We start from the raw sequence: 14,445 nt of genomic DNA, 5'->3' as shown, positions 1-14,445 counted from the left end.
ACAGGTATTTGAAGCTGCTGGTGCCTCTGGAGTCCCGCGAACCTCAAGGTGTAGGATCCTCCAGAGGTTTGCATGTGTGCAGAAAGCTATTATTCGGCCACCCCTAAACAATGCTCACAAGCAGAAACGGTTGCAGTGGGCTCAGAAATACAAGAAGACTAATTTTCAAACCGTGTTGTTTACTGATGAGTGCCGTGAAACCCTGGATAGTCAAGATGGATGGAGTAGTGGATGGTTGGTGAATGGCCACCATGTCCCAACAGGGCTGCGACGTCAGCAAGGAGGTGGCGGAGTCATGTTTTGGGCTGGAATCAGGGGGAGAGATACGTAGAGTTTATGACTGACCACTTTCTTCCGTGGTACAAAAAGAAGAACCGTGCCTTCCGTAGCAAAATTATCTTCATGCATGACAATGCACCATCTCATGCTGCAAAGAATACCTCTGTATCATTGGCTGCTATGGGCATAAAAGGAGGGAAACTCATGGTGTGGCCCCCATGTTCCCCTGACCTCAACCAAAATATCTATAAGGGTGGGAGGCAGTTCACATTAAAACAGAAGCTCTGGGAGGTTATTCTGACATCCTGCAAAGATATTCAAGCAGAAACTGTCCAAATACTCACAAATTCAATGGATGCAAGAATTGTGAAGGTGATATCAAAGAAGGGGTCCTATGTTAACATGTAACTTGGCCTGCTAAGATTTTTTTGATTGAAAGAGCTTTTGATTTCTGTAAATATGACCTCCTGATGCTGCAAATTCAACAAATTACCATTTTAGTTCTCTTTACAAACTTTAAAATGTTTTGATTTCTGTTGTGCATAATAATTTGAAACAGTGCATTTTGAGTTTTTTACTTCTAAAAAAAAAATCTGTTATCATTAGATTTGTGCAATAAAATTTGCATTATACTCCAACGGTTGATGGCTTGAAGATTATACTGACTGTCATTTGCATCGACTATTTAGGAAAATCAGCGAAAAATAACATTTGCATAATAATTTGGAACGCGGTGTATGTGCACCATAGCATCGTTGTTGTTTTTTTTTTTTATTGCTGCAATGCATATATTAAATAAAAAAATTATATACTTTACAAACAGTGTCCATGGTTTGTAGTTTGCCATCATGGAGACACATAGGTCTGCATAAGAGCTGTATACACAAAATTAGGTTACAAAATGTTTTCATTTAAGATGCACTGGAGCAATAAAAAAAATGGTTGCAAAATTGTACATACCTATTAAGACATTGTGTGTGTGTGTGTGTGTGTCTCTGTATGTGCGTTGCAGAATATGTTGGTGCTATAGAAGCAATGGGAGACAAATAAATACAAATAAAGCTCCTTTGGTGAAACTGCTTGCAGTCCCATTCCTGAACACCAGATGGCAACCTCCTACTGTTTAAAGCCCCGGTTGATTATTGGTGGTTACATGTCTGCAGATAATTGTTTGTTTTCTGATTGTTTCTATGCAGGATCTGTCAGTCCTGTTGTAACATTTTCCTTTTAACTTTTACCTTTGTCCTCTGTCAGTCAGGTTGTTGTTTTTTTTTCATGTTGTCTTTTACCACAATGCACTGGTAGCCCTAATTTTTGTGTTGCCCCATTGATCTGTGGGTTGGTTCTGATTCCCTATTGTCCTATATAAATGATTTACCTGTCAGCTTTCTCAACTTTAAGAGCGAAACAAATACTGTTCTTCAAAAGTTCATCCTTGAAGTTGTATTGCAGGCACACCTCACCCTCTGCTTCAGTCTCCACCTAGAACATGGAGAAGTAAGCTTTAATGAGTTGCAATGGTGGCTGGCACACAATGAAACCTAAAAATGTTCCTGTGTCGGCATTTTGCCTAAAAAAACACCATTATTCTTGCATATGATAGTATCCGTGATTAGGAAGTGTTAAGCAATGGTGGCTATAGATGACACAATGGTTTTATTTTGGCACCAGGTATTCGAAGAGACAGTGAGGTTTTAAAAGTTTGATCTTTGGGGTCTGGATTCTTGGACTGGATATTGCCTGCAGTACCTTTCCTTTCAGTTGAGCATAGACAATGGCCTTCTGACCCTTGAAGATGGAGGTGGGGACTTTAGACAGGAGAATGGCTTCGATGCCAGACGGAAGAGACCAACTCAGTGATACGTTCTTCACGGTTGGCTGTAAGGAAAATTTCAGAGCCCGAAGAGCCTAGTAGAAAAGAGGGGGGGGGGGATAATACTGAAATATATGTCTTTTGTACCCAGATATTATCCCCACTGGCAACAGAGATGGGGTACATGCTAATGACAACACCAGATAGTCAAGGAGGAAGGCGCCCAACCAAGGAGGCTCCACTCACCTTGGTCTGCATTCTGTCTTTGCCAGTGATGAACTCAAATGTTCCATTGCCTGCTCTCGCCATGCCTTTAATGAGGGAGGTGGAGGCTCCTTCACCGATACCAAATGTGAAGCATCTACAAAGTAGTCAAGAATATCAAGGTCACAATATCAATATGTGATATAAGATTAATCCATACAAAAAGTTAGATAACCAAAGAGCTTTCTGTACGTCACTGTAGAATGCAATGCACAGTATACCATAATGGGGATGATGGCCCATTCATGAATTTATCACAATTTTAGTGAATGTGCTGCACTCTGACCTCAGAGCCATAACCAAACAAGAGGTACGACTCTCAAGGTACGGCCACACGGAGCGGCGCTGACACGGTCGCAACACGGCCAACAACCGCGCCTGCACCATGTAGGAGCGGCTGACAAATACCTCGTTAAGAGGTATTCCGGTGACATGCGCACTGCCGCTCCATTCATTCTCTATGGGAGCGCCGGATATAGCCGAGTGCAGTGTTCGGCTTTTTCCGGCGCTGCCATAGAGAATGAATAGGAGGTAAGTTGTTGTAATTTGTAAATTCGTGCGGCCATAAACGGTGTATTAACTCATGGCCGCACGATTTTGCAGATAAAGGGACGGTTTACCCGCATTAACATGCGGCCACTAACAGTCTGTTTGACAGCCGCACCGAACATGGTGGCGGCGCGGTTGTTAGCTGCGTTGTGACCGTGTCAGGGACGCTCCGTGTGGCCTTACCCTCAGAGTTACAATATGGGACAGCTGTGGACTCATGGTGGAATTGGTTTCTTTTGGGCTCCACTATCAAATCATCTGCCGTTTTCTGCTTAGCTGAATAGCCCATATTTGGCCCCATTGCTTTTGGAATTAAATGCTAGGTAATTGGCTATGAAATTGGTTCCTAATACACACCAACTGAAAAAGTATGGAAGAATTTGCCCATCACCACACTAGGCTCCTTCGAGGTGGAAGTGAGACAAGGAGTTCAATGAGTTGGGTAGAAAAATTCCAGAATGGTACAAAGAAATACTAAATACTAAAATAAAAAAGTTGGGAATCACTGTATTAGGGGTAGATTGCACAACAAAGGATTGGCACAGTAACACAATAGGGTTGTTATTACCGGTGATTATTAGAATTTTTCTGGACTTCATCAATCACTTCTTTTGTGTTTCCGACCTCTCCATCCGTGAAGAGAAAAAGCTTAAAAGACCATAAATATAAATCGTTTAAATTTATCATAGAATGCAAACATCAATCTACTGTACAAATGTTTGAATCATTCATTAAATTAAACTACCCCCGAAAATGAAAACTTCTCCATATTATTTTGACTTGGGGTCGAGCCCAAGTATAATTTTGATAAGTTATGTAGTTCTAAAACACACATAGTGATCACCTCAACTCCTTATTAATTATTGTTGTCACAGGGGCAGACATCGTCAATAGAGGGAACCTGTGCAAGAACAGTATATGGGTCCCTTACTTTTCAACTGCCGATATGATGACAGCAGGTTTGCTAACCATTGACCAACTTATTTACAGCTCTCCAGAAAATCCTTTACTGGTGTGCCAATCCACCAATAATTGTTAGACATGACTCGGAATAAGCGTAGTCCCCAATGTGATCTCTTGGACCCTGAGGAACACTATTTTTTTTTTTAATGTATTGATTAGGAAGAAGGAAAAAACAGCTGCCACTGCTGAACCAGATTAACTTGCATAAACGGAGTGCATAAAATGGTTTTCTTATCTTTGCTGATTATAGCAGCCAAGTTGCCCGGAGGTGCTCATCGATCAGTACAGCACAATGTAGCTTGAAATGAAACAAGTAGAAATTATCGAGGCACTCACCGGATATTCAACAAACTTCTTTATTTCTGGATCTCGGTCAGGATGTGGAATTCACATCCTGACCGAGATCCAGAAATAAAGAAGTTTGTTGAATATCCGGTGAGTGCCTCGATAATTTCTACTTGTTTCATTTTTTTTTAATGTATTAGTGGGCCCCCTTGTCTTCTGGGCCCCTGTTCAGCTGCACAGGTTGCATATATGGTATGTCCTCCCCGGGGTGGTAGCCTTTCAAGAAATTTAGCTTGGTGGACGGATACCTGGCTATTGAGATGATGAGTAAAAACCATGAGCCAAGCAAACTGATAAAATCTAAAGGAGGTTCACAGATTTTTTGAGTTCCATACCTGTCTTGGGTGGTCAGGCCTCCCAGCAGTATCATAGATTTTCTTTAAGGGTCTCAAGATTTCTGTTCCTCCAAAGTTAGCTTTCATCTCATTCACCTGCTTTACAGCTTTTTCCATGGTTTGTTGTGTATACTCCGTGCTCTCCCTGAAGAATAAAAATAAATTAGGTAAATAATGATCTAATAGAAGAAGCAATAAACACCAAATTGTCTTGTGACTCAAGAATCCCTAAGAATCCATAGATGGAGGATCGATTCAAGGAGCCTCTTTGATGATAGGTGAGTGCTACTGTAGAAAAATATTGCAAAAGCACAGCCTAAACTATACTGTTACGGTCGTGGACATGGACCGCAACCTCCACTTACCTCATGACCGCAAACCTCTCTCTTCCAGCACATGCGGCCGCTCTGCTCTGTAGTGTCCACTAGGGGGTGCGCGCCCTCAAAGGGCCAGCGTGCGCATATGTAATTAATTAATTACTCTCCAGATCACCTTGAACTATAAAAAGGGCCCTGGCCTTCCGTTCCTTGCCTGAGTCTTGTTGTAGTCTTCCCATGTCTGTAGCCCAAATGGTCCCTTAGTGTTATCCTGTTCCCAGTGTTCCTGTGCCCTGCTACCTGTATCTTGTATCCCGTGCTGTGTTTTGTTCCTGAACCTGTCTAGTGTTGGAGTCGTGTCGTGCCGCCTGCTGTCATCCGCCACGTCTGGTGCTACCTGCTACACCTACTGTCATCCGCTACGTCTGGCGCAACCTGCTACCCTACTGTCATCCACCACGTCTGGCACAACCTGCTACACCTACAGTCATCCGCTACGTCTGGTGTCATCTGCTACTCCTGGTATCATCCGCCACGTCTGGCGCAACCTGCCACGTCCAGCCCCATCCGTGCTAAAGCCTCTGCCATTGTCTGGACTATCTCAGGTACCCTTGTGCTACGAACTCCTTGTATAGACTTTTGCATTGACTGTGACTTGGCCAGCTGCCTCTCCGCTACGGCGGAGCGGCCTAGTTGGTCTACATACCCCTTGATCGTGACATATACTGTCCAAAAAATTAGCAAAAATGTATACATACACAAACTTGGTATCAGAAGGATGCTTAACTCACGTGAAGAAGGACTCAAAATGGGAACCAAATCCAAAAATATTAAAGTAACACCCAAGAGGCAAACTCTTCAATAGAAGGACCAAGGTCTCCTGTACAAGAGAGATAAAACAGTGTGACTGGATGGATAAAAGTAGTAGAATATAGGCATGTCCCCTCTAGCACTATTCGTTATGTGGACTAAACCTCAAAACATTAAAGTATATGGTCGCTGCTGATGCTCCTCTGGAGTCAGTTCACTGACCTTAGCACTCTGAATACGTTGTGGGGCGTTTGGCCCTGAATTCATTGCACACTCCATACTCCCAGACCGGTCCACAACAAAGATAAACTCTCCACAGTTTGTCTGTTCCTGCACAGCCGGGAAACTGGGATAGAAGTTCAACATGGCGATAGACTCGGTCATCAAAGATTCTAAAAAATAGGAAAACAAGAAAAACAGTTTGTTATATACAATGGAAGGAACAAAGATAAATATTCCAAATGTGGCAAGTTAAGAGTGATTTCATGGGTATCAGCATTTTCTGCTAGTAGCACTATGAAAGTCAAGGTAGCACTTGAAAAGGGCCAAACCTTTCAAGACTTAGCTCTTTGACCATTTTATGCCACCGGTGAAGGAAATTTTCAGGTTTGTAAAGCTGAGCACATAAGTGCTATGTTATTGTTAGACAAATGATGGCTTTACCAGCTGCAAAACTTTTTCCAAAAACATCTCTAACACTTCAGCCAATGGACCAAGATGTTTATTTCAAAAAGTACTTAATTTGTGGGTATACTGGTGATGCACTGTCTATGCTTTCCAAGTTCCTGCATTGTAAAGAATGCGACTTTATTTATTCTTTTAGCTTCGAAGGCCACCATTTGGATAAAATTGTCAAAGACTTCTCTTGATACAAAGAATCTGAAGGTCACCGAAATTATCGCCACAATGCGTTTAGGAGACCACGACTATCGGCAGAATGTTGCGTGATGGATTGACGTATAACAGCAAACCTACTGTTAAAGAATTTATTTGTGCTTGGGGGAGGAAGATAACTTGCGCCTCTAAGGATAGAAGAGGCAGACTTCAGACTACACCAGAAAACCAATAGACAATTCAATATTCTAAATAAGTTGATAACCTCGGAAATAATTCTCTTCATTCAGAATCTATGAAGGTAGGGAACTTTGTCACCTCCTCGATTGGTCAACATGACACATTTACTATAAGGTACTGTACTACACTATAATACAATATAAGTCTGCATTATCCAACGTTGACTTACCAAATCTAATGTGAGATTTTGAGATAAATTTTTGCTGAACTAGAGTCCATAACTTGTAGGCAACTAGAAGGGAATGAAACCAGGCAGTAATTAAAGAGGAGCTAAATGTTCAAAATTAGTTTTGCTCGTGTTCCGGTAAATCCTGGCACCCGTTTTTATTTGTGCCAAAATTTGACCCTGCAAAAAACACGCTGATATATTTTTTTTACGTTGATTTAGTCCTCATGGTAGAGGTAGAAGAATCAGAAGGAAAGTTCCTGTCTTGTTATGGTGAAAATCTCTACAGCAAGAAAACATTTTCGACTTCAATCTTTGAAGCAGAGAGACGAGCCTACATTTCTAGTTCGGTCAATGAGGGAATGCAGCAAGCTTGCCGCAGAGATGGTAACCCCTGTTGAATTCCTGTCATGTGATGCGGGGTCTATAAGGACCACATGTTTATCCATCTGTAATTGACACATCATAAAAGTTCATAGTGGATAAAACTTTGAGAAAAATGAGAAAAAAAGGAACGCAATGTATCAGCATAGTATAAAGGAATAAAAAAAATCATAAGAATTAAAGGGGTTGTACAAGATTTGGAACAGCACCACACCTGTCCATGGGCTGTGTCTGGTATTGCAGCTCCACTGCAGTGAATGGGGCTGTGCTGCATTACGACACACAGCCTGTGGACAGGTTCATTCATCAGGAGTCTTTCCTCACTGGTGTGAGACAATTGCATCTGCTTTGGGGTGATGCTATCAGCGAGACATGCTGGTCGAGCCCAGGCAACTGTTATGGCCTGTAGACCCAGAAGTCCATGGGATCCCAGATTTCTAAAGGTGGCCTTAAACCTTAGATAGCTGTCAGCCGGACTGCTATTCCCCCCAACCCTCCCGTACACATGTGCGCTTGGCACAACAGAAAAGATCTCATCCTTGATCAAGGAATGTGTCCGCTAACTTGGAGCAGAGAGATGCCTAAAAATGTGTAAGCTCCCGATTTCGTTTTTTGTCGCTAAAAATGGATTGTCTATCCTCAGGATTGGCCATCAATAGCGGATGGGTCGTGGTTCGACTCCTGGGACCCCTGCCGATCAGCTGTTTTGAAGGGGGTGCAGCTCTCATTGAAGTGAATGGGAGAAGAAGGCTGCAATACCTGTGAATTACGGAAGGAGATGCAATGTGGACGCAATACCTGTGTGCGTGTCGGAAATTCCCAGTAAGCAAGTAGAAATGAAGGGGAAGCACTGAGCGCTGCACCCCCTTCAAAACAGCTGATCACCAGGGGTCCCAAGAGTCGGCCCCCCAACCCATCAGCTATTGATGCCCTATCCTCTGTATAGGCCATCAATTTTTAGCAACTGGATAACCCCTTTTAAATTTACATGCCAGTAGATAAATATGGCCTGCCAACATGTAGACGCTTCAAGAGGCATTCCTTTCAACATTTGAGATTTTATTGCTACGCTCACCCTCTATGCACTAGCTTTTTCCCACAAGGGAAAAAATATATATTTTCTTCACGTGGCCACAACATGCCCCAGTCTCCTCCTTAGGAGACGCCAGCGCCCTCTTCCGCTCACCTTGGCCGGGTCACGTAGGGTGCGCGCACATGCTCGTGCCCGCTCTTAAAGGGGCAGTGCGCGCACCGGACTTTAATATAAAATCAGCCCATGAGTACTCTGGACTATAAGAGGGGCCCATCCCCTTACTTCCTTGCCTGAGCGCTGTTGTCGTACCCTAAGTTTGTCTTGTAAATCGTCTCCTAGTGTTTTCCAGTTCCCAGTGTTCCCTGTTCCTGTATCCCTTATCCTGTATCCCATGCTATCCTGGTCAAGTGCCGTGCTGTGCTGTAATCGTGCTGTGCTGTATTCTACGCCTGTCCTGCTACTCCACGCCTGATGTCTACCTGCTGCCTAATCCCAGCCGAGCCTGCCTTGCTACTGTCCAAGCTGCCACAGGTACCCCATACAAACTATAGACTCTGACCTGTGCCCTGTTGGCCAGTTGCTATACCGCCAAGGCGGTACGGCCCAGTGGGAACCCTACGTGACACTAATATAAGGACAGTCTAACAGATGTTTGTACTCGGGGAAAACTGTCAATCATTGTGTGTGGTCGGGGGAGCAGGACTTACAGGCTTTTTCTATCTGTTCTAGCAAAATTGAAACAGCTTGTTACATAAAAATACTGAATTTAATAATAGAGAACGATATATCCCTGAGCTCATCGCCTCGCCCTCTATCCTATGCTGCCCTCACATAGGAGAACTGACAGACCCACTTTCAGTTAGCAAAAAATACAGAAAACAGTTTGCTTTTTAGTGATTAAAAGTGTGTTTTTTTTCTAAACTTGTGACAGGAATGCCTGACCATTTGCTCCTGAACTGCTTGGATATTATGGAGAGTTTCTTGGCTAGCTTTTGAAAAGCCATACTGTTATTTGAAGCCTGTACTTGACGTGTGCATAGGATGGGGTATATGAGTCACCTGATGTAGATGATCTTGGCTTTTTGGCTGCATCGGAAGATTCAAGCCCCGCCTCCACAGTCACACTTGGTTTGTTCACCTCTGAGTAATAAGCAAGAAGCTCCACGTCTCGTTCAAATTTGTGTCCCTCAGTCAGTGATACCTGGAAATATTTGAAGACACAACATAATAATTCAAATGTACTACAGGGATAAGTGGGAACTTCTGAAATGTTGCACCAAATCATCTTTTATGAAATTCACTCATCCAAGAACCATATGCCTGTTTCTGTTACTCTTTCAAATTCTTATATCAACAGTAGATATCTCACATTGTCCATGTAATTATATCTCCCAAAGTAGTACTCTTATAATATTGTCCATATAATAGAGACAGCCACAGTACTCACATAACAGTACCAGACACAGTGCCCCTATAATAATACCGGATGTGGTGCCTATTTAATAGAGCCAGCCATAGTATCCACATAACAGTACCAGGCACAGTGGTCCTATCACAGTACCTAACATAGTCCCCACATAATACAGCCAGCCATAGTTACTACATAACAGTACCAGGCACAGTGGTTCTATCACAGTACCTAACATAGTCCCCATATAATAGAACTAGCCATAGTAACTGCATAACAGTACCAGGCGCAGTGATCCTATCACAGTACCTAACATAGTCCCCATATAATAGAGCCAGCCATAGTAACTACATAACAGTACCAGGCACAGTGGTCCTATTACAGTACCTAACATAGTCCCCATATAATAGAGCCAGCCATAGTAACTACATAACAGTACCAGGCACAGTGGTCCTATTACAGTACCTAACATACTCCCATATAATACAGCCAGCAATAATAACTACATAACAGTACCAGGCACAGAGGCCCTGTAATAGTACCGGACATAGTACCTGTATAACAGAGCCACAGTACCCACATAATAGTTCTAGACATAGTAACCCTATAAAAGATCCTTCCATAGTGCCTATATAATTCAAGCTGTGGTACATGCTGGGTCTCATGGTCCCTCAACAATCACTATCCTGATTATATAAATCCTGATCTGGATTTTTTTAATGTGGAATTTCATTCATTTTTAGGGCTTGTCCACACGTAATCCGCAGCAATTCAGTCCACTTCCCGCAGCAGGAATTGACATGCTGCAGTACGAAACATACACACCGTAGGTAAATTTAAGGTCGTAAATTTTACGCAGCTTGTGAATGAGATTTGTTAAATCTCACCCACTTTGCTGCTACTGTATTCTGCGTATTTTTCTTCCACAATTCCGGACAAAAAATACGCAGCAATTCCGTTACGTGTAGACAAGCCCTAAGTGTTGCTTTATTTGCTCTAGGGAGCTCACAGCATATGAATTTATACAACTCCCATTGGACTTAGTAATAAATCAGTCTTCAGCAAGCTCCTTAGCTCAGTGAGTCAGAATTTTATCATGTGACTCTATGGCTGTGTAGAGAGACGCAGGGGATTTGAATCTCTGTTGCAGAAAAACATGACCGGTCTGCCCCTCTAAAGATATAGTAGCACAGACAACTAAAACCTAAAATATACTTTCTTCATTAAGTCACACATTCACTAAGTATTAATCAAGTCGGCACAGCTCTGTGTGATCCCCTCACCTTGGCAGTGGTCTTGTCTTCATTTATGTACTGCACAGGGCTAATATCACAGTTGGATTCTATCTTGGCGATGCCGTATGCAGACTGGAAGTGAGCGCTCAGACTCAGGGTGTACGGGATGTCTCCAATAGGAAGCTGCGGGCGGGTGGCAGTTATACTCACATCATGATCTGCGTAGTTAAGAGGAGAAAATCAGGAAAAGTAGATCACTATGATAGATCTCTACATGTTTATCAAACAGAATGTGATATGTGATTGCTGTTGTGTATCATCATCTGCCATCATCATCCATCACTATGAGACCTGTATACAATCAACTACTGTTTCCATTGTCCTCTTTATTCACCATCCAAATAAATCCTCCTTCTTATGGGTAAAGGTACATACCTGGGACCGCAGGGAATTTCGGCCAAAAAACGGCACCAAATTGAGGTGCCGTTTTTTGGGCGGAATGTCCACTCTGGAAAACAGCAGGTTAAAAAAAAAAAAAAAAAAGCTTATACTTACCTGTAGTCAAGGCAACGCGTCCCTCTGATGTCCTGCAGTCTGGCCTCCTGGGATGACGTTGGATGGAGAAGCATAGAGATCTGGGTATATATAAGCTTTTTTTTCCCATAGTTTTGATTTTTGCGGCGGAATCGCAGCTTTTCCAGTGCTAAAATTCAATGAGGAAAACCCGCAACAGAAAAGCTGCAATTCCGAAGCATACATTGACATGCTGCAGATTGAAATACCGCACCGCAGGTCAAATTAGGAAGGTTTTTTATTATGTATTTTTTTAAACAGCTCCTAGTTGAGATTTATTCAAATCTCATCCACTCTGCTGCTACTGTATTATGCTGCAGATTTTCCACAATGAAATCCGTTGCGGAAAATCTGCAGTGTTTAGGCTACATGTGAAGATACCCTAACTGTCATCATAAAGATTATCCATAATCTTCATCCAGTCCTCATGATTATACATTATTTTCCATCATTCTCATAACCCTTTTCTATCATCCAGCACCCACACATATCATCATTCATCCTCATGATCTGTGCACATCCTTATTTCATCACCTGCTTCTTCATCATCCTCATCATACAACATCGTTGAATTAAGTCCTCCCCCTCATCATCTATCATTATATCTAGACTTTCTGAGGGCTAAACAAAAGAATGAAAAAAGTTGACATTTCATTGTGTTACCTTTTGGGGTGTATCTCGGGTTAAGAACAGCAGGAAGCACAAAACGGACGGCGCCATCTGCCTCGACTGGAAGCTCTCGTACATATTTTATGGTCACTTCAGCTTCCTGGCCAGGTGGCAGGTTCCCAACATTGCAGGTGAAAATATCAGCAGAGCTCTCGTCTTCTTCCAGAAGAAAAGCCTGCTGACCTCGACTGATGGCCTCATCGTAGGTCTTATGAGCCTGGGGGAAGACAAAAAGAGGACTCCCTGATTAAATATGCTTACCATGTGTGAGAAAGTAATGTTAGAAATTCTAAAATATTGGAATATCCAAAAACAACATGAGAAATATGGGAAAATATTTCATGATATTCCTTTGTTTGCTTATCGATCTACACTCCTCAACAATGAAATCTCATATTCAGGGCCCTGGATGAGCATGCCTGAGACATATGAGTTAGCCCTCAACTTTCGAAGAAACAGCTCTAATGTAAGAATAAAAATAAGTGCAGATAGTGGGCACCCCTGTCACATGCCATTTTGAATTTGGAAGTCTTCCGAGAGGATACCATTTTCTTGAAACCTCTCTGAGGGAACAGAGTATAGGGCGATAATCCGATGCATCATGTTAGTGCCAAGCCCAATTTTCTACAGACTTTCTTTCATGAAAATCCAATTCACTTGATCAAAAGAATTCTCTGCATCCGTAGAGAGTAAGATAAGAAGGTTATTGCCAAGTCTAGCCTTATAAATAACATTTATCGCCTTTAGTATTCCCTGTCATAAAGCCCGATTGGTGTGGATGAACAATGGGTTCCATCAACAACATTAGTCTAGTTGCAAGTATTTTTGGAAAGATTTTAATATCCGCATTAAGCAATGAAGTTGGTCCATAGCTGGAACATTGTAGGGGGTCTTTACTAGATTTAGGAATCACCACTATATGAGCCCTCAGTGAATCAGCTAATGGGAGATTAGGAGAGGAAAAGGCATTAAGAAACCAAAGAAAAAATGGTCCGAGTATGTTCTGCATTGTCTTGTAATAAGAGAAAATCCATCTGGCCCAGGGGCCTTCCCTGATTGAGAGTTTTTAATTGCCTTTTTCATTTCCCCCGTGAAGGGAAATCTTACTGCTTAGCATACCAAGACATTTTGGACAATTGTAACTTCCAACTTTGTGAAAACAGTTTGGGGTTCGGTCCCTTTATGTTCCAGCATGACTGTGGCCCAGTTCACAAAGCAAGGTCCATAAAGACATGGTTGGGAGAATTTGGTGTAGAACTTGACTGATCCGCACTGTCAAGAGTCCTGACCTCAACCCCTTCCAACACCTTTGGGATGAACTAGAACGGAGATTGCGAGCCAAGACCTCTCCCCCAACATCAGTGTCTGACCTCACAAATGCTCTACTGGAGAAAAGAGACTGCAGCACTCAAAGCGAAAAAAAAAATGGTGTTTTCTTTAATTTATCAAAACATGAACATGCAACGTTTCAACCCTGTCAGGGTCTTTCTCAAGCATGTAAAAAACACCACTTTTTTTTTACTTTGAGTGCTGCGGTCTCTTTTCTCTGTATGGATTCGTGATCCCTTTTGGACCGGGGATACTTACCTGCGTGCGCTCCCCATTAAGTTGGGATACTGTTGTTCCGTCTCAAATGCTGGCAGTGCTGCTGCTGGATATTCAAATGCTCTACTGGATGAATGAGCAAAAATTCCCAGACACACTCCAAATTCTTGGGTAGAATCCTTCCCAGAAGAGTGGAAGCTGCTTTAGCTGCATTGGGGGATCAACACCATATTATGACGATGGATTTACAATGGGATGTCATAAAAGCTTCTGTAGGTGTCCCAATGCTTTTGTCCATAGAGTGTATGTGTAATTACTGACGCAAACCCAGTATGGCATTTTATGCAGCTCCTCCTATGCGTGGTGTGCCCAGGTCCATGTGCATAAAAAAAGCTGGAAGAATGAATTCCCCAGCACGGACCCTAATGTCTTTCCAATGCTGATTTGCATGAAATGATTTGAAAACCAATGGAATATTGTATATATTAACTTGCAAAAGGAAAAATGTATAAATATTTAAAAACAAAGTGCATGCGTTCTCTTCTATCTTCGAGAGATTTCAGTCTAATGTCTGTGGATGAAAAAGTATGTCCACCTTTGATCACCATTTTACAGTTAATATTTAGAATGAATCTACACAAAAAGTTTATTCACTATGTAAATACATGACATCACTTATCTTG

The 14,445-nt window shown here is 42.3% G+C and overlaps 1 protein-coding gene across 5 annotated transcripts in view; it reads right to left on the bottom strand.

Annotated features, from left to right (window-relative positions):
* Positions 1 to 14,445, bottom strand: part of LOC142662012 (von Willebrand factor A domain-containing protein 5A-like) — a 79,515-nt gene that overhangs the window by 37,766 nt on the left and 27,304 nt on the right. For 4 of the 5 annotated variants that reach the window (XM_075839817.1, XM_075839835.1, XM_075839826.1 and 1 more), the window contains exons 4-14: positions 12,212 to 12,434; positions 11,024 to 11,193; positions 9,392 to 9,533; positions 6,919 to 6,981; positions 5,898 to 6,067; positions 5,657 to 5,745; positions 4,549 to 4,693; positions 3,474 to 3,553; positions 2,339 to 2,453; positions 2,029 to 2,187; positions 1,658 to 1,761 (exon numbers count right to left, since the gene is read on the bottom strand). In XM_075839817.1, coding sequence (XP_075695932.1) covers positions 1,658 to 1,761; positions 2,029 to 2,187; positions 2,339 to 2,453; positions 3,474 to 3,553; positions 4,549 to 4,693; positions 5,657 to 5,745; positions 5,898 to 6,067; positions 6,919 to 6,981; positions 9,392 to 9,533; positions 11,024 to 11,193; positions 12,212 to 12,434 — 1,460 coding nt within the window. The remainder of the gene's footprint in view (positions 1 to 1,657; positions 1,762 to 2,028; positions 2,188 to 2,338; positions 2,454 to 3,473; positions 3,554 to 4,548; positions 4,694 to 5,656; positions 5,746 to 5,897; positions 6,068 to 6,918; positions 6,982 to 9,391; positions 9,534 to 11,023; positions 11,194 to 12,211; positions 12,435 to 14,445) is intronic. The other variant, XM_075839852.1, reaches the window with a different exon arrangement.

Source organism: Rhinoderma darwinii, chromosome 1 (genome assembly GCF_050947455.1).
Source record: "Rhinoderma darwinii isolate aRhiDar2 chromosome 1, aRhiDar2.hap1, whole genome shotgun sequence".
Lineage (NCBI taxonomy): Eukaryota > Metazoa > Chordata > Amphibia > Anura > Rhinodermatidae > Rhinoderma > Rhinoderma darwinii.
This window is presented reverse-complemented; position numbering and strand designations above follow the sequence as displayed.